Raw genomic sequence first — 20448 nt, 5'->3', positions numbered from 1 at the left:
AATGCCTAGTTTGGGTGGCAGGCAAGGAGGTGCTTCAAAGAGACAATTCTCAGTACCTGAGCCAAACTAGAGTTTTCAGGGAACCCCCCTCAAATGATATCAAACCAATATTTGTAGTATAGCGATACTCTCTGTGGTATGGAAATAAAAATACATTTGGCCTGTGATCAAATCAAATCCACTGCAAAAACTCCCTCTTTCACTTGTAGATTTCAGAGTTGGGGGCTGGGATGTGGAAGTTGTTGTTGTTGCTGCTGCAGCAACAGCAGGGCGGGTTACAACAATTAAAACACAATATTTAAAAATAGCTTAAAACAACTTACAATCACAGAATTTAGGTGTGTCCTAAAAACGTACAAAGGCGGTGTCAAAAGGCAGGTGTGTTTTCAGTTACAACCAGAACTCCAACAAATTGGGAAGAATGGTTGGAAACAATAAAGTGCCATGAGTCAGCTGTCAACCACTAGACATCTGTACTACCCAATGAGCAACAAACATCTTTTGCCATGTGTTTCAGTGAGAAAGCAGCAATGTCTCTGCAATTGTGGAGAAATCACCTTTTACAATATTGTGCATTTGGGGGTCATGTGAACGGTTAAGTTTAAAATGCTAAGTATCCATTGGTGGCTGGTGGTTGCTTAGGGCTTATCCACACTTCCTCTTTCCCCCCACCCCCAGGGAAAACTGCTCTTTAGTGCTTAGTCAGAGCAAACCGGGAATTCAGGTTTTCTCCAGATTGACATTTGCTCCAATTTAGCACTAAAGAGTGGGTTTTTCTTGATTGGCTTGAAGTCCTTGGTCACTCATTGGATAGGAAAAGTAGTCAGGTGATGGGAGAGAATTATGTGCCACTCAAATCTGGTTGAATTGCAGTGGGGCTGGAACATAAATAGGCTAGTTTTAACACTTCACAAAGAATCATTGTCTGAGACTGAGTTTACCATCCAGAATCTGAAACACTGGCTTAAGCCAAAGATTAGCAGAGAGGCTTCTGAAGCTGACCAAAGAGAGAAGTGCCTACATGCCTGGTTCATAGGAAACCAGCAGAAGTCCTATCTGCCCTGCAGTGGTGAGAAGAGAGACTAACTGGCATATAAATTTAATAGGAACTATGCATTACAAATTACTCATAAGTAACTTTCTGTATTTGAAAGCAGCTGCCATTTGTAACAGTAGTACCCTTGTAAAAAAAACACAAGTCTCAGAGAAACAGTAACCAATTTAGGCATAGTATTTGCCTTATTTTACTTTTATAGTTAATAATAAATAAAGAACATCTTGTTATTTGTATTTACTACTGATAAAGTTGTTTGCTTGGTTTTTGTATCACATCTAAAGTACCACAGCCACTGGATTACACTGAAAGGTTTGGTAAACAGCATGTTACAGATATAAGGTGGCAGTGGGTAACAGGTTTTGAAAGATACATACCATGGTGGGAGCAAAATAGGAGTCAGCAGTGGTTCCTTATTTTCTGGTTCCCTACAAATAAGAAGAGGTAATGCACCACAGCAATGCCCAGCTAAAAGCCGAACAATATGGTGCTGGTGGCAAGAAGTTTCAATGTACCATGGGGACTAGCCTCTTTGGTCTGAATGTGGCTCTCTGGCATAGGCTTTGTAATTTTCTTCTTGTTTAAAATCCTTCTTGTAAATATGTCATGTAAGGAAGTTAGGGGGGTGTGTGTTTCTCCCTAGACTTTTAGGCACAAGTTGCTAAACGCTGAAATGACACCCTTCCCTGGAAAACAGGGCAGGATAGGGGAGGAGGGAAAGAGGCCAAACTACAGTGGTACCTCTAGTTACGAACTTCATTCGTTCCGGAGGTCCGTTCTTAACCTGAAACTGTTCTTAATTCGAGGTGTACTTTCGCTAATGGGGTCTCTTGCTGCCGCTGTGCCACCGGCACATGATTTCCGTTCTCATCCTGGGGCAAAGTTCTCAACTCGAGGTAACTCTTCCAAGTTAGCAGAGTTTGTAACCTGAAGCGTTTGTAACCTGAGGCGTTTGTAACTTGATGTACCACTGTAATCAAATGAGGAGGTTGTCATCTGTCCCTCACCACACCACACACCCTTGTACAAAACTACCTTCCAGTCACTCCCCTGATTAGGACCACTTTATGGGGGTTCACATGATTCCCTCCACATGTCAAAAGAAGGTGTGGTGGGGACTCAAAGGCTGTGCTGATAAGCCCTGCATGCTCCACACAGCACTACCACACACACACGGCATCCATGTGCTCAAACTACAACAGAAGGAATGTTGTTTGTGTAGTGATGCATGTGCATTGTGCTTTTCTATGTGAGGAGAGGCCCTGGCCCAATCAAGGTCCCTTTTCACAGAGAGGATCATTTTGGCCACTCACACCATACATTTGAAGCAGTATGATACCCATTATAACAGTCGTGGCTTTCCCCCCCCCCCCAGGAATCCTGGGACCTGTAGTTTGTTAACAGTGCTGAGATTTGTTAGGAGACCCCTATTCCCCTCACAGAGGTAGACTGTTTACAGTGGTATCCTATTGCTTCAAATGTATGATGTGTCCTTTGTATCACTACATGAAAAAAAGTTTGATTAAGACGCAGACATCAGGGAGCATGGAGGTGGCAGTGAGGGGTGTTTTGCTCATACAGCCCCACAACTTCCTCCTTTTAATGAGAATTCAAATTCTACTCCATGAAGTAAGAAATGTTGTGGTCTGCATAGACTGTGCAAATGTGCATATGTATAGTCAACAGTTCACAAAATTAGCACCTTTTAGGGCAGGATGCAAGAACCCCTGTTCCAATGTAAGGGATATTTTAAGCAGCGGAGAGGGGGAGAGCTTAGAGGGCAGTGTTCCAAGTGAAGAAGTCCTGCTCCCTCACCAGAAAATATCGCTCCCCACACCTCCAATGTTCTATAAGTCCATAAAGTCTGACGTTGTCCTTCTTGTTGTTCTCTTCATCAAAACATGGAACTTTCCAGAACATTCCAGAATCCATCCACTCAGAACTGCATTCCTGATACATCCCTGAGGTATATGATAGAACAGCAGAAGCTACTGCACTACCAGTAATCTTCAGACACTTTTTTTTTTTTTTTTTTTGGTGAAAATAACCTGGGTTTTTGTTTGTTTGTTTCCCATAACACTTCATTTGAGTGAGGGAAACATTGGAACACACTCATATCCTTCTATGCCAGAAGAATGGCAGTGAGGCAGGAGGCAGTGAGCAGTAGCAGGAACTCTTTGAGGACAAGGGTGGAGGCCAACGCAGATGAAGCGTCTCTGTAATAAGTGACATTCACGAGGCCGAACTGAGCTCCTGCGTAGTGCCTCTTTATCCAGTCCTCGTAGAAGCCAACACGGGTGTAGACACCTGGGCGGTTGGGGATGGCACACATTTCACCCCAGCTCACAACGCCCACTACAAACCAAGCACCATCCTCTTGACAGACCAAGGGACCTCCGGAGTCGCCCTAGATTAAGGAAAGCAGCTGGTGAGAGTTTGTAACATGGCCCTTGCTCCAGGCCTTATCTGTTTTATGTTGAGCCTGGTGCTACCAGCCAACCACTGCCAGGACGTTCCATTTGCACACACAACCATCTCCCTGGGTAAGAACTCTGTCACCTATGTCTTGTGCCTACTAAAGGTATAACTAAAATAAAAAAGTCCCTTTTCCAGGCTGCCTCTGAGCATGGACAGAACATCCTCTCCTCCACACTAGGAAGCTACAACCAGGCTAAACCTACCTTGGGAGTTAGGCTAAAGGACTTCCAGACAGGTGTAATGAAAGCTGAGCTAAATATTCCTACTGGAACTTTTTTCAGCAAATTTTAGGAAGGAGCACAAAGTTTCCCTGAATATCCCCCTACACACACACAATTTTTGAACTATAGGTACCATGTGTTTAGTAGTTGTGACAGCAACAGTTACAAAACTCTTTGGAGTCTCGACAGTTAGTAACAGCAATTTCCCCCCTAGTGACTGACATCTGGTTCGCCATATTTCTTCAGAATGTATGGAGGGAAATCCTATTTATTTGAATCAGGTTTTAATAAGCATTGTGTAATGTGTACAATACATTTGTATTGTAATATACATTGTAATGAGTTCTTTTTTTCTGGGTGTGCTCAATGGTACACAGTACCAGCACCTTTTTTCTAGAAGAAAAGCACTGATTGTAATGTATTTTAGGTGGGAAGTTTTCTGTCTTGGTATGGCCAAAGTCAGTTTAACTGACAACGGGAGCCTTAACTGACAACTGTGAGGAAAGGCTAGTGTTAGAATTCTCCGTATGCAAAAGAAGTATAGAATGCCTGCAGATTTTGATTGGTGGGTGCAGGTTTAGAATTTTCAGCTGGACACTCTGATTGGCTGGGACTGGACTAGAGGGCCCAGAGGAAGTATATATAAAGCCATGTGCTGGTATGCAGAGGGACAGTTGGAGTTGTTGGTGCTTGGTGTTCAGCCAGAAGAAGAAGACAGCAGAGGATGAAGATCATGGAATAAGAAAGCAGACCTAAGATGGAGGTAGAGCAGTTTGGTGGCCAAATACTTGTTGGGCTGACTGAATTGCTTGGCTTAGGCTGTAGAGGCAAGGGGAGAATTGTCGGACGGGGGGAAATGAGAAGCAACCTGGAATGTTGGTTTCTGATGAGCAGGAGGAATCCCAGAGGCGAAATTTCCAAGTAGTACAGCAAGACAAACCTACACTTTGATAAGTCAGTAAGGGGTTGGGAGAAGAGGCTTCCAACAGAGTCCTCAACTACAGTCGTATCTTGGAAGTCGAACGGAATCCGTTCCGGAAGTCCATTTGACTTCCAAAACATTCGAAAACCAAAGCACAGCTTCTGATTGGCTGCAGGAAGCTCCTGCAGCCAATCAGAAGCCGCAGAAGCCACACTGGACGTTCAGGTTCCAAAAATAGTTCGCAAACTGGAACAGTCACTTCCGGGTTTGCAGCGTTTGGGAGCCAAAACGTTCTGGAACTAAGCTGTTCGACTTCCAAAGTATGACTGTTGGTGAGACTTAATTGGGGTGTGGGGAGGGGGGAGGCAATTGCATCCTTAAAGCTGTCTCACTTTAACATTAATAGCTGGATACAATGTGTTGATATTTAAAGTGACAGTAACAAGCTAACAAAGTGTATACTGACTTAAAGATACAGTACTATTTTAAACCAGATAAGGTTGTTCACTTTCTAATCTTGATATAAATAAATGTAAAGGCTTTTGTTAAATATAATATCTTATTTGATTGGTTTTGTGCCACAGCTGTGGCCCACAGTTACAGGGTTATTAGTAAGTGGAGGGTGCAGAGGGAATAAGTGAGACGGAATGGGTTTAGGAGAAATCCAACCACATCTGGAAGGACTCAGGTTTCTCATCCTTGCCCTATGCCCTCACTGCTGCTCTGCCATTTGCATATCCGCTGGTACTCCTTTCTTACCAAACATGCATCTTTCTCTCCTTCGGCATAGCCAGCGCAGATCATGTCATCCTCGATCTGTCGGATACTGGGGGGGATACCAGTGCCAATGTGGTACATGGCATCACAGGATCTTGTGTCTATCAAGGGCACCTGGAGCTGTTGCAGGGTCTTGGGAGCCCGGAGGGTAGCTTGAGGCAAAAATAAGATGGCAAGGATGGAAGAAGAGGAGGAATGAGAAATCAAGCAATTCAGAATAAATTAAATACTGCAAGAGGAAAGGGATGCAAATCCACCTCAAAAACAACAGTGGGTGTTTCAAAAATATACTGGCAAATTCAGGTCGCACAATGTAGTTGATTGGAGGTCTTACACAACAAATCCACTTACCCAAAAGATCTGACTTGTTGTGATGTGGAAAGTGGTAGGAAAATGCACTGGGAAAATGTGGGACACTTGCTTCTAACCTTGCCACAGATGAGAGTTGGAGGATAACATCTAAAGGGCCACAAGTTGCCCATCTCTGATCTAACCATGCAGCAACAGAATTTCAAATGTCTTGCCACTAATTTCACCTTTTCTTTTCACCTCAGTCATGGCTAAGTACTCTGGTCTAAGTTGCTCTCTCTATCCCAGTCTTTGCCAACCTGGTGCCGTCCAAATGTTTTGGATCTAGCTGCAAGAGCAGGGGCTGATGGGGGTTGTAGTCCAAAACATCTAGAGGGAACCATATTGGCACCCAGCTAAAGGTATCCCTCATTAAGTAATTCACATCTCAGTTCCCCTTAATTTGCACCTTCTAAGTATCCAGACCCTATCAAGCCCCTTCCTTATCTCCCCTTTTCACCACGTGAACTCCAAATTATTTGTTATTATTAACAATAACAATTTCTTTTGTATTTTTTTAATATCTCACCCTCAGAGACACGAATCTGGATTATTCCAAGCAGCTATATCTCACAACATCATACTTCCAGTCAAGTGGTAATATTGGTTACAGTGGTTATCTGTCCCCTTAAATCCCCAAACCTTCTGAACCATGTGTTCTCTGTACTCCTGTTTATTTATTTATTATTTATTCTAGACATTTCTATACTGCCCTGCAGAAGAAGGTCCCAGCGTGGTTTATATACAAAGGGGTGGGGGAGAAAGCCTATTCAAATACAGGTTAAAAGCAAACATGAACCTCACTGAGCATCTTAATCCACATCCATTCCAAAACTGCCACGCAGATGAACCATTTTATCCCAGTTTGGAAAGCATGCCTTACAGTGAGTCAGACTAAAGTTCATCTCCGTGCTAACCATCAGCAGGTCTTCAGGGTTTCAGGTAAGGATCTTTGCCAGGGATTAAAACTGGAACTTTCTGCAATCAAAGCAGCTGCTCTGCCCCTGAGCTACAGCACCTCACCTCCATATTGTGGAGCTCCCCATCCCGTCACCCAACAAAGGGTGCCATTTGGGATCTGGACCTTGGCATCTGGGAGACAGGCTGGGAGGATGCTTTTGGTGAAGCGTACGGGATGTTCCAACTGAACCAGAGCTATATCTCCACTGGTCCCATCTCCAGCATAGTGCTTGTTCACAATCACTTGGGAGAGTTTCAACCACTTAGCATTGGGTTCTGGGTTCAAGAGCTGGTAGTTCCCCAAGTTTGCTCGGAAGTGAGATAGTTTTGACGTCCTATTAGGAAAAACAAACAAGAGTCAGGTCATGGGGTGGGGTAGTTTCTGAATTAAAAAGAGGGTGTATTGTATCATGTTCTCCACATGTGGGGAAACTGTGGCCTCCAGATGTTTCTGAACTAAAATCCCCATCATCCCTAGACATTGACCATGCTTGATGGGGCTTATGGTAGTTGTAGCTCCACAACATCTGGAAGCCAAAGGTTCCTCTGCCAGCTTTACTCAAAAATTATCAGTTATGACTGCTTTGAGTATTATCACAGTGCTTTAAATGGATAATGTGAATGTAGGGGACGCGGGCATAGCTGTCAACTTTTCCCTTTTCTTGCAAGGAATCCTATTCGGAATAAGGGAATTTCCATATAAAAAGGGGGAAAGTTGACAGCTATGGACGCAGGTGTCACTGTAGACTAAACCACTGAGCCTCTTGGGTTTGCCAATCAGAAGGTCAGAGGTTTGGATCCCGTGACGGAATGAGCTCCCATTGCTCAGTCCCTGCTCCTGCCAACCTAGCAGTTCAAAAGTACACCAGTGCAAGTAGATAAATAGGTACCGCTGTGGCAGGAAGGTAAACGGCATTTCCATGCACTCTGGCTTCCATCACGGTGTTCTGTTGCGCCAGAAGCAGTTTAGTCATGCTAGCCACATGACCTGGAAAGCTGTCTGTGGACAAACGCCGGCTCCCTCAGCCTGAAAGTGAGATGAGCGCCACAACCCCATAGTCACCTTTGACTGGACTTAACCATCCAGAGGTCCTTTACCTTTTTTTTAACCTAGTGTGACTGTGACCACAGTTGGTCACTTGCATGTACAAGTGAATACCTGGGCATAGGATTCAAATATACATTGGGAGCCTCCATGTGGGGGGAAGCTCCCCATTTCAAAAGCAGCAGCCAAACACAAGAGCAGCACCGTGGTAGAGGCAGAGGCACTCCCCACAGCCCTGTTCTGTTTTGCAGCAGTAACACAAACAGAGAGTTAGTCACCATGTTTGTTTACCTGAGGCAGCTACTTTGGTTTACGTTGTGCATGAACAATATCATACACGTGTCACTTTGCAATGTAGGGTGGGATAGAAATTTAATTAATGATGATAGCAGGCACTGCCGGACCAGTGGCAACAATAAATACAAGAGAAAGCTGAGGGGGGAATTATGTGTTTGGGGTGGGAGGGGAATGGGGTAGAAGCTTAGCTGACTTGACATATCAAGTAGGCTATCTCTTGAAGCTCCTGGGTTTTCTCAAAGGAGAGAACAGAGAACGACAGGATTGAAGACTTGTGAATAGGGATATCAGATAATTCCAACAGAAATTACATAATTTATGTAATTAATTATATAAATTAGAAAATTTTGCCACAATGAGCAGAGGGACAGATAGCATAGTTTTGAGTAAAGACAAACTGCAGTATAACAAAGTGCTGTATGTTACAAATAAAGGGCAGAATGGAAAACATTGTCTTTTTACATCTGCACTTGTGAGCAGGCCTTTCTCACCACGAAGTTCTGCCTTGCACAGCTCCTTTTCAGGTGCTCTTTTAAAGTTGCTGAAGGCAAACTTTGTGGGGACAGGACCTAACATGGCAGTAGACCATTGCCAAACAGCCAGAGCATAATTCCAGAGGCCTAATATGTTTAAATATCTGTTACTACATAGAGAACAAATAGGGGGAATTCTGCCTCTCCTTATTCCTCCACGAGGGCTAGTGACTTGCTTTTAAGAAAACGAACACTAAACACACAGGGACGGACCTGTACTATCTCCAAAGGGTGTGTAAGGCAGGCTCTCACAAGTCCTGCTTCTGTGTTCTTTGAAAATGCTAGGTCAGATCTTTAGCCTACTCATTTTTCCCATTACACACTCCAAGGCCAGTCTCCTTGTTACTCACTTGGGGAAGCAGTGGGCTGCTGTCAGCACCCAGTCAGCACTGATGAGGGTCCCTCCACAGGCATGCTGTCCATTATATTGGAGGCTGACTTGCCACGGCCAATCCCCACGAGAAGCATCTGTTCCCCCCACAATACGGTTTTGGGGCATCACCCGACCACACACTGGCAAAACAGAGAGAAAAAGAAGCTGGCAGGAAATTGACAAACATCTCGGTTTTGACCTCTTCACCAAGAAGTCCAGGCAAAGGGGGAAACTCCCAGTATGAAGGACAGAAGCCAAGGGCCAGGCTATATTCCTCAGAGACCACCCCCTAGTTTCACTGTGCTGCTACAATGACCCTGTGATTTTCAGTGAGAGAACCTGTTTTTGCTGATCTCTTACCTGTCTGAGTGCCATTTCCCACATCTCCTAAAAATAAAAGAGGAAAAGAGGAAACAGGTTTGAGTCTTCAGTACATAGTAAGCAATATTTAAAAGCAAAACTAGTGATGAACAAAATAGTGAGCAACAAAGTACCTTATCTCATTATTTTAGGTTGGAGGCTTCAACATTTGATTTAAAAAATGTAGATGCTGATTTCAAGCACTGAAAAATCAAGTGAGACTTGTTTTCTTGCTAATCTTTTTAAGAATAAAATGAAGAGAAAATATGAATAGCAAAGTTGCATTAGGAAAAGTGAGAAATAAACAGATAGAAAATAAGATTAATGTAAAGGAGTTACAAGGAGATATATCATGAGCTACCGTATTTTTCGCCCCATAGGATGCACTTTTTCCCTTCCAAAAATGAAGGGGAAATCTGGGTGCGTCCTATGGGGCGAATGCAGGCTTTCGCTAAAGCCTGGAGAGTGAGAGGGGTCGGTGCGCACCGACCCCTCTCGCTCTCCAGGCTTCAGGAAGCTCTGCGCAACCCTCGGGAGACCGGCTCCGAGGGTTGCGCAGAGATGCCTGCAGTCCCCGGCTCAGCACAGCTCTGCGCGGCCATTGGGAGCGGGGCGCTAAGCCCCGCCCCGCTCCGGATGGCGGCGCAGAGCTGCCTGCCGTCCCGGGACTGCAGGCAGATCTGCGCCTCCATCCGGAGCGGGGCACTAAGTCCCGCCCCGCTCCAGACGGCAGGGCAGAGCTGCCTGCCGTCCTGGGACAGCAGGCAGATCTGCGCCGCCATCCGGAGCGGGGCGCTAAGTCCCGCCCCACTCCAGATGGTGGCGCAGAGCTGCCTGCAGTCCCGGGATCAGCGCACTTCTCCCCATCGCCAGCCCCACAAGCTCGGGGGACAGCGGGGAGGCAGAGCGTGCCTTCCCACTGTTCCCCAACCTGGTTCTTCCAGCCCCGCACCTGGGGGGAAAAAAAAATTCTTTATTTCCCCCCCAAAAAACTAGGTGCGTCCTATGGGCCGGAGCCTCCTATGGGGCGCAAAATACGGTAATTTGTCATTCCAGAATTCTATAAGTATAGACTGTATTTCACTGAAGTTGTTTTGATAATTATTATAAATTGTTCTTCTATTATATATTTGCTTTATTGGCAGTATTATTTCCCAAGTATTCTTCAGCCATTCTGTACCAGTTGGGGTGGTGGTACATTTGCAAGTTTGGCAATACATAGTTTTGATATGGTCAGTAGAGTTTGTATTAACTGATGATCAATATCCTCAAAGGATTATTTTAGAATTTGGGGATAAAGCATATCCTGCCATTTCCAGTATTGTGTCAAATATCATAGACCAGAATCTTTTTACAATACTTTGCTACAATTCCAGTGCACTACAGAAAATAAGATAAATGAAATTAATACCATGAAACTTCGTAAAGTGCTAGCATTAAAATTCAAAAATATAGATTACTGACGCACAGCTGAGAAACGCAAATTAAATCATAATTTCCTGAATCAGCAAGGCTGATACTGGGCAGCAAGCAAAAGGTCATAGTGGCCTCCCAAAATGAAAAGTGGTGAGAAATGTTCAAAAGAAGCAATATTTTTTTACCCAATTTTTCTTTTGAATGTGATAATTTTTCCTAATCTTTATCGGTTATCAAAGAAAAACAAGACTGTGTTCCACAAAATCCCCAACTTTAGGAAAGAATTTGATAAATCATATACCCACTGCAACAATTTTGATGGAACATAGCTTATGGTGTGTACACAGCCTTTGCCTTAACCCCTGCCAGTACAACAACAGCAATGTTAACAATTCTGCAGGGGAGAGGGGAGAACATTTCCTTGTAGATTATAGGATTAGTGCCTGAGCACACATATTGCTTAGCATATTTAGTGCATGGTTCGGTACATTTTGCGCATGGTCCAGATGAAAGAGATACTCACCGCTTTGAGTTTCACGTTTCAGGACACCTGAGTGAAAAATGATTAAATGACATCATCAGAGGCAAAGCTTGGGAACCAGATTGTATGGGTATAAGCAAGAACCAGGAAGAGGAAACCAAATAAAATCATAACATTGAAAAAAGAAAAAGGTAAACAGAAGGTGTCCTTGAAGGAACAATGGTGAGTCAGGGCCAAGACAACCCAGGTGACAACCTCGGGCACCAGGTTCATGGGGGCATCTGTGCCATAAGGCAGTGCTGCCTCAGGTGGCTAGTCATCTGAAACGCATTGGAATGGAGTGGAACCCTGCAGTACTTGAAGAGAAGAAACGCCATGGTGCATCTGCAGCAGCACAACCAGACACCTTCACCTGCCCCAGCTACAACAAAACATGTCTCTCCTGCATTGGTCTCTACAGCCACAGCAGGGACTGTAACCTCCCAACAGTTTGACTTCACCCTCCAAGTTGCACCATTTGAGACAAATGGATGCCAACAACTCGTGATCTCTGTATTTACTCCCATATTATATTGTTACAATATTGACACACACACCCCGTTGTAATATTTTTGCCCACCCTTCCAAAAACAACAGAGAAGTGATTGAGCTCTTTGACTGAGGGTGAAATCAAAGTTGAGATTTAAAACTATGGAAGGTCTTGCTGCCCAGGAGCCTGTTGCTGAACTGAGCAACAAATCCCCTTCCCAAATTAACGGCTCCTAGTTTGGGGCTCAGCAGCCATTTCTGATATTTTGACTCATGATATATTTATATTAAATTGTATTAGTTGCCTGATTAATTTGTCCTTTTGCTTTATTTATATGGTGTTGTGTTTTATATGCTGTTGTGTGTGTTTTATCATTCTATTTCCCTTTTTTCAGTCATTACCTTTGCAGCAGCAATAAGGTTACTTATTTAGTAACCTTACTTACTTAGGATCATTTTCTGACATAACATCTTTTTAAAAATCAAGTAAAAGTACCTCAGGTCCCAGAGGTATAGGGCATCCTAACTATTCCAATACTGTTGTCTGTACAGGTATTCAACAAGTTTATATCTGAGGACAATTCCAGAAGTATAAAATCTGCTTTATACATCTCCAACCATTATCAAATCCAAGTCTATGTATTAGATTTAGCTAGCAGGGGATTAAATATGGGGGGTAAAGAATCTTACAATACTTTTCCTTCATATTTGCTGGTATTGATATGTTTCTGATATGGTTACAATGATTGTAATTTTTACCAGTTTTTAATTCTCTTGTGAGCAGCTTTGAGCTTAACGTTGTTGGAAAAGTGGGGTGCTAATAGGACATCAAATCAAATAAAAATCAGGTCATGTCCTGCAAAAGCATATCCTTCTCTTTGGTGAGGTATGCCTTGAGACTCTTAGGACTGCCTGTGGCAGTGTGGCAGGGGGAAAGCTGCAAAATGATAACCACTTTGTAATACACTGATTGTTTTCTTTCCCCCACCCTGCCATTTCTTGGAGCCCAGGGGGAGCCTGGTAGTCATTTGAGCATTCCAAGCCACACCTTTTTATGGGCACAGCTTCTTAAAACACATAATTCCAACAGAACTCGCTTCAGATATGAATGCTTGTTGTGTACTTAACATCTACCCCACATAGGCTCTTGTGAGATTCTGATTCAGAGCAATTGCTGTTATCTTAGGCCTAGTCCCCACAAACAGTGAGAGCATTCTTTCCAAATGGAAATTAAAAAAAGGGGGGGGGGGTTTGCAAGTCTCCTATTGAAATTGTTATTTGATTGCAGTTTCCTTATTCCAGGGCTTTCTCTCCATTTTCCACCTCGTGCTGCTGTTGAGCCGAAGGCTGGCCAGCAAACGATGTGTTTCAAATGTGCTTTAAAGGTATTGTGTGTACACAGCCTTGGTGTTTCATGGTTAAGGTTAGGTTATCACCATTGCCCTTTCTGTGTGAAGAGACATTCATTTATTCCCACAAAGCAAGTGGGCATTGAACCATATGAACTCTCACCTACAGTCTGGAGAGTTCAGACACAGATCCATCCCCTCAACTGTTTGTAAGAATTGGTTGAGCTTTTACACACTAACCAGGCAGTCAGGGAGTCACATTGACTACAAAGTGCAGTTTCAACAGTTTACCTGTTGGCAAGCAGATTTTGCAAGGTGGTGGATGGGGGGACTGGCATTTATTTCTGTATTTTTCTCTCTATATGACGCACACACATTTCCCCTTAATTTTTGGAGAGGAAAAAGTGCGTCCTATAGAGCAAAAAATACGGTAATTTTTATTCTTTCTCTAAATACCTAAATGCATGGGGGGGACTTTTACAGTAGGATCTCACTGCAAACTCAGTGTGTTAAAGAGGATTAACTGAGTAAATGACCCGAACAGAGTAAACTCAGGCAGTTTATTTTTCTGCAAAAGGTTGGTGTGCTTAGCGCATGTGACAAACAGTATGGAAGAATTGCAAACATACCACCCATGTACTGCAGTCACAGATCCCACACTTTTGATCAAAAGACCAAACTAAATGTGAAGCAGGAGTGTGATGACCAGGTACTCCAGAAAGTGGTTTGTACTTCACAGAGGCTACATGGGACTTCTGATATGACTGAAGTAGTGGCACTGGGAGAGGGGCACTTAGCATACACATTGTTACTCAGTTGCCCCTAGGAAAAGGCTGCTGTATTTGTCTATCCTTCTAGGGATCCATTTGGAATTGGTGGGAGCCATTTAGATCATGACGATGACACAGTAGGAAAGGGTTAAACAACCCCTCCCTCTGTGCTGGTTCCCCAATCAAACAGCATGCAACTGCTTTGTCATTAAAAAAAGCGAGTCTGGTTAGTTCCTGACTCATTAAACCGTCCAAGGAAACCAAGAATACCAGAGGGAAGTGTTTATGTATGCGACCACAGCTGCCTAGACTTTGCTAGCTCATAGATTGAAAGAAGATACAGTCCCAACCAAGGAAGAGTGGCAGATAAAAAACTAATGAACTATGCTGAAATGGCAAAACTTACAGGAAGAATCAGGAACCAGGAAGAATCAAATTATAAGTAATTGGTAAAGTATATAACATATCTGAAAAATTATTGTAAACACGCATTAGTTGGATTGACAGAAATCTTGTAGTAAAAAAATGGAATTATGGATTGATTAAGGGTTTATAATAACTGGAATTATTGAGAAGATGCAGAAGGAAAATAATAACATAATGATGCACAAAAGGGGGGAGGGAAGTCAAAGGGGATAAATTGTTTGTATTCTGTTTTATTTTTTTATTTTTTGTTACTGTTTGTAAAACTGAAAATGCAATTAAATATATATATATGGGATTTTCTCCCCCCCTTTTTTAAAAAAATATATATGTAAACAAAAGGCTTTTCTCCTCTTCAAGCAGGAACTTGGCTGCTCTGTGGAGCCTGTCCATGTTCCTGGAACAGAATGTCACTAAAAAGGATGCAATGTCATGACATACAAATTGTGCCCAGGGACATTTTGGGGGTGGGGAGGGTCTGCCCATATGGTTCACTAGGAAAGAACAATCTTCAAATAGTGGTGGGACACTGGAAAAGTGGAAGACAACATCTCCACATATTGGGTGCCACCAGCAGGAAGACCTTTTCATGCACATGGCGCCTTCCTAGTGCACACACACTTCCAAAAAAATTCCAGGTGAACTTTCTTCTGCGCAGCGTACCTGCATGCACAATGCATGCATGTTGAAAATTGTTTTCGAATTAATGAATTAACTAACAAGCAGGGGAAGAAGCCAGAACTGGAAGCAAACTAAACAAGAAAGCTTTTCTCTTCTTAGAGCTTCCCATTTGCAGTCTGGCAGCCAGCCCAGACGCCTGACAAGCCAGCCAGAAAATGCTCAATTGGCAGCCATACTCACCTGCTCTTATGCAAACTGCACACTAGTCTGCTTCCAGAAAGTTCTGGTTGCCCACCCCCAGGCCACGAGTGCTGACTCCTTGACAGCATTCCCCTTGCAAAGCTAGGGAATGAACCCAGGAATCCTGATCCTCTCCCCTAATTCCATATTTTCCCACATACACAAGCACACATCTGTATGCATTCCAGAAATGTTAACTTCACACAGACAAGGTTCCAGGTAACTGGGGGACGTGACCCACAGTCAGTCACACACAACTGAGAAGCCTGTGCAGGAGTGTGCCCTGTAATAGTGCTGAAATGCCACCTCTTTTAGCCCTATGTAATCTCTATCACGGATGCGGGTGGCGCTGTGGGTTAAACCACAGAGCCTAGGACTTGCCGATCAGAAGGTCAGTGGTTTGAATCCCCGCGACGGGGTGAGCTCCTATTGCTTGGTCCCTGCTCCTGCCAACCTAGCAGTTCAAAAGCACGTCAAAGTGCAAGTAGATAAATTGGTACCGCTCCGGCGGGAAGGTAAACGGCGTTTCCATGCGCTGCTCTGGTTTGCCAGAAGCGGCTTAGTCATGCTGGCCACATGACCCAGAAGCAGTACGCCGGCTCCCTCGGCCAATAAAAGGAGATGAGTGCCACAACCCCAGAGTTAGTCACAACTGGACCTAATGGTCAGGGGTCCCTTTACCTTTACCTTTAATCTCTATCACATAATAACTGTATGAAGTCTGGAGAAGGAAACACATTCAATTACCTCAAAGATCCATACAGCCTCCCACTCCCATTCCATCCTACTGCCTCCCAAGAAGGTCAGCAGTCATCCCACCCAATTATCTTCCTGTATACATAAAATCGTGCAGCCCCCATTGCAGAATTTGTAGTGCCTCATCACAAACCTGAATAGCTTGATGTCAGGGTGTGGGAGGGGAGCAAAGGAGAAGGCGGGGTGCACAAGAGCAGCGGCCATGACATGGGAGTAAGAAGGGAACAACACTGAGGGTGCAGAAGCAGTGGTTTAAAACAGCAGCAAAAGTTAGAGTAGAGCAGGAGTGGAAGGACATGGGGAAATGGCAGTTTTAAACAACACCAGAGGTTTGAATAAAGCAGGGATGGAGAAAACAGAGTGGGGAATTGGTAGTTTCAAACAATGGCTGAGGTTAGAATAGAGTGAGCAGGGAGTGACACTGAGGCAGGGAGAGTGGCAGTTTAAAACTGCCTCTGAGTACAGAGGAAAGAGTTGGCAACAGCTCTGTGATGTAAGCTTCTGTGTTGTTGTCCTGACCCTCACTGAAGAATTTAAACTTAGGCTTCTGTTTCCCAAAAAATCTTTAATGAGGCAGGGCAATAGTTAAAAGGCACAGCAGGCAAATTACACAGCTGAGCAGAAGCAGAGATGCTGATCCAAGAAGCGGCACACCTTCTGTCTCTTCCAATTGAAGAGTGGGGTGGACACAACCCTCAGTGTGGCAAATAGCTCAAGTTTAGGAGATGCCTGACTAGATATGCTCAGTGGCACAGGGGCAGAATCTTCTCTGTCAACCTGCTTGGACCCTCCCCAAGATTCAGCTCCTGGCTCTCTTCATCCTAGTCCCAGCCTCTGGCTCAGATTTTTCTTGGGACACCAATTTCACCACCACCTGCTTGGACCCTCCTCTGTGTCATCTAGCTCCAAACCCTTGATCTCCTCCCACTCCTCAGGAACTGACCATCCCTTCCATGACATCTCCACATCTCTTTACACAGTACACACCTCTGCTACTTCTCTTTGTTAAAACTGGGATTTGGGGTTGTTGCTTTTTTAATAAAAACCCTCTGTGTTACTCCATCCTTGCTTTAGTCAAACCTCTGCCATTGTTTAAAACCACAATTTTCATCTCAGATGGTCTCCACCACCACCCCCTCACACTTCTGCCATTGTTTGAGCACAGTGAGAAGGAAAAGACAAGAAACAAAAAGCCATTCCCCAGCTGCTTCAGGTGACAGAATAAAGGATGAATAGCCCTCAAAAGTTTCACACAATGTATTTTACTCCTGATACCATGTGTTGTCTTCAACATGCCGTTCAGATTCAGTGTAGTAATTTCGAAGACATGTTTTATTAACTAGAGAAAAAATTGTTGGCATCTGTCTGTCTCAGGAAACAATGGAGGAATGAGCCTTTGGGGAAGAAGTCACAGTGGACACCCATAGATAGATAGATAGACAGATAGATAGACGTGATGTTATGAGTCAGAAGGGAGAGACCCCCTAAACCCAAGAAATTAATGAATGTGAGAACCTTGTTAATATTAAGATTCCAGGCCAGTGGAAAAATACAGGTTAAGCTTCCTTTACAAGCCAACACCCCACCAGGGAAAGAGGTGTTAACATGACAAAAGGGGTTGATGGTCCATCTAAGAGGAATCATTGGGCCTGAGCAGACAGAGGTTGGCAATGTGACAGGGTGTGCATGTGATGTGACAGGAAAAGAGTGTATTTAGCAAGGTGTGCTGGGAACGAGAAGGGGGAAACAAAGACAGAGATCCATCTTTGGCAGGATGGCTGAAGGGAGGCTGGGGGAGAGGCGGGGAACACTCTTGAGATGACCATACTGTAAGATCTGAACTCCCTCCAAGCAAACACAGGTGTAAATATATGGATAATATTTCCTAAGGCTACGACAGTCTCTGCCACGTCTTTATTCTCAAAGGAACACAGATCCTGGATGAGCGTCTGGAACCCTCCTAGAATCTTGGCACAGTTGAATAGAAATTGGGGGTGGCACCCAACTTTTGTAGCAATATACAGATATATATATACACAACATTGATCAACAGAGTTTAGCCTTCTCTAGCAGAATAAGCCAACGTACTTGCTGTTAAGAATCTACAGTACAGTGGTACCTCGGGTTACAGACGCTTCAGGTTACAGACTTCGCTAACCCAGAAATAGTACCTTGGGTTAAGAACTTTGCTTCAGGATGAGAACAGAAATCGTGCTCCAGTGGCACGGCAGCAGCAGGAGGCCCCATTAGGTAAAGTGGTACCTCAGGTTAAGAACAGTTTCAGGTTAAGAATGGACCTCCAGAACGAATTAAATTCTTAACCTGAGGTACCACTGTAACATACTGTATATCTGCATAAAGTGTTGGCATGAAAGCAGCTGCAGAATGGGGAAGATGAGGAGGCATGGAAATAGGGTTGATCTGTGTACAAGGGAGAGCTGAGAAAAGTAGGGAGAGCAGAAGAGAAAATGGAAAGTGCATAGGGGGGTGCAAAAAAGGAGAGAGAAGAAGGCATGGAAATGGGGTTGAAACGGAATGCCGGGGCATGAAAGGGTCTAAAGAATAGGAGCTGGTGGTGGCTTCATAGTTGGACAAAAAATGAAAAGGGTGTTCAGTATTTGCAATGCAAGAGAGGTAGAAGATTCAGGAGATTACCCTGCAAGTGGATTGTGGGCAAGTGGGGTTGCACAAAAGAAAGAGGAAGATATGGACACGGGGTGAAGGTGAAAACGGGGTGCAAAGTGGGGCTGTAGAATAGAAGGGAGAAGTGGCTTGGGAAATGAAGTTGGGAAAGTGAAGAGCAAACTTAGTAGCTGCATGGGGTGTGAAGGGGAAGCTCTACGGGGTGAATCTAGAGGAATGAGAAGGGGCTGGTGAGCGGAGTCAGCAAGGGCACAGTATCTAGCATGGAACATGATTTGCACAGGGACATGATTCCACAGAATGGAAAACACAGTCCTATGTAATCACTTGTCTTCAAAGCAGATGTGGGGGAGGAAGATAATCTACTTTCTAACCAACAAAGTTCTAGTGTCATCTCCTTTCTTATGTTCTAAAGCAAAACTCTGGAGTAGTAGCTTCCCTGTTATCACCTCTGTCTCTTCCCAAACAGCCCAGATACCCCAATGGAAACTACCACCCATTTTAGTTTTATCCAGAGATTCTTAGATACATGCACACGCGTGCGCGCGCGCACACACACACACACACACACACACACAATGACTTACCCTGTATCAGGGGTGGCATAGAGAGGCAGAAAAAGGAGAGGAAGATTCTCATAGTGCAGAAGGGCCCTGCCTCACCTCCAGGGGAGCAGGGCAACCTCAAAGCTACAGCCCTCCAGGTTTGCTTCTGCTTCTGTGAGAACTTAGGTGTGCAACGAAACAGGCAGGCACTTCCTGGCAGCCTCCTGGGAGAATGTGACCCAACCTGTCTGCCCACCCACTACGCTTTCTGTCCCCTCCAGGTAACCACGCCTTACTGGCCTTTTGCCCCCTCCCAGCTTGGTCAGGTTTTGCTGTGATATTCATATGAGTTTGGTCAACTTAGATTCCTAGATATAAGGCCCTCTTCCAAGAAACAAGGTGCTTCTCCAAGCAGAGTGGCAGGAGCGAAGGCAAGGGAGGGAGGGAGGGAGGGAGAAATCCATCTTGTGCTGTGTTAGCCTGAATAAACAAAACAGGATACCTGTTAGTGTGCCTTTTTCCGGATACGAACTTGGTGCCAGTTCTTTTTGGAATAAGTGAAAAACCGCAGCAACTTACATTGTGCAGAAATTCCATTTTCTCAATGGTGGAACGGCTAAATGGTGTTGTTGCGAACAAAGGAAGGCATACTCAAGAGGAAGCATGCAGGCCTGATTCACATGGGCAAAACCCTCCAGATGACCCTTTAATTATGCATCATGAGTGTTTATATTCATGCCTGCATAAGTGATCATGCTTTCAATAATATTTGCTCCTGCAAAACTTTTTTTGCAGGGGAGGACATTCTACTGCTTCATTTCCAATCAAGGTATATCCTGTAATTACCTGCTGAAATCCTGCAATATTTTGTGCCATACATGTTCTCTAGTGTGCGGGGGGGGGGGAGTATTCCATTTTTGTTGTGCTATAGCCCCACCAGGCAGCAATAATGTGGTAGCTTTGGGGAAGCATCCAAGAACTAATAAAGCAGAATAAATCTGCCACGAATGCACTTGTGTCAATAACATGTTTTATTGTAGGCGTATTGCCCCTTTATCTGACTCTCAGGACTCTCTCCAAGCCACAGCCCTGCTCAGACCTGCTCTGCACCATCCTCAGATGCTTTCTTTTGCCTGGCTGATAGCTCAGTTGGTAGAGCATGTGACTCTTAATCTCACGGTTTTGTGGGTTCAAGCCCTACAAAGGATTGGGCAAAAAGATCCCTGCATTGCAGGGGGTCAGACTCGATGACCTTCTGTGTCAAGGGGAACACACACTACTTTCAGCCCCCTCGCAAAGATAAGGCAA

General features: G+C 44.4%; 1 protein-coding gene and 1 long non-coding RNA gene across 3 annotated transcripts; one reads left to right on the top strand and one right to left on the bottom strand.

Annotated features, from left to right (window-relative positions):
* Window positions 1-1208: 1208 nt before the first annotated feature.
* LOC310692314 (serine protease 27-like) lies at window positions 1209-19405 on the bottom strand. Of its 2 annotated transcripts, XM_083473044.1 has the most exons (7): window positions 19183-19405; window positions 11308-11334; window positions 9369-9395; window positions 8986-9148; window positions 6824-7095; window positions 5435-5604; window positions 1209-3461 (listed from the first exon to the last, which is right to left on the bottom strand). In XM_083473044.1, the coding sequence occupies exons 1-7, from the start codon at window positions 19232-19234 to the stop codon at window positions 3177-3179; spliced, it is 996 nt and encodes a 331-aa protein (XP_083329170.1). In that variant the 5' UTR covers window positions 19235-19405; the 3' UTR covers window positions 1209-3176. The 2 variants fall into 2 exon arrangements, with proteins under 2 accessions (XP_083329170.1, XP_083329171.1); XM_083473045.1 differs by lacking the exon at window positions 11308-11334 and having other exon boundaries at window positions 19159-19350.
* LOC310692327 lies at window positions 3469-12102 on the top strand. Its single transcript, XR_014518720.1, has 2 exons — window positions 3469-4516; window positions 11330-12102. It is a non-coding gene; the product is annotated as an uncharacterized lncRNA (long non-coding RNA).
* Window positions 19406-20448: the final 1043 nt, after the last annotated feature.

This window comes from Podarcis liolepis (assembly GCF_965112155.1).
Source record: "Podarcis liolepis genome assembly, chromosome: 13".
Lineage (NCBI taxonomy): Eukaryota > Metazoa > Chordata > Lepidosauria > Squamata > Lacertidae > Podarcis > Podarcis liolepis.
This window is presented reverse-complemented; position numbering and strand designations above follow the sequence as displayed.

Bases quoted from the DNA above. Each gene is read 5' to 3' on its own strand.
- LOC310692314 (XM_083473044.1), bottom strand. From the start codon at position 19,234: ATGAGAATCTTCCTCTCCTTTTTCTGCCTCTCTATGCCACCCCTGATA. The intron at 9,149-9,368 runs GTAAGAGATCAG...CTGTTTTGCCAG, and splicing joins GGGAAATGGCACTCAGACAG to TGTGTGGTCGGGTGATGCCC. The intron at 5,605-6,823 runs GTGAGGTGCTGT...TTTTGCCTCAAG, and splicing joins GGGAGCTCCACAATATGGAG to CTACCCTCCGGGCTCCCAAG.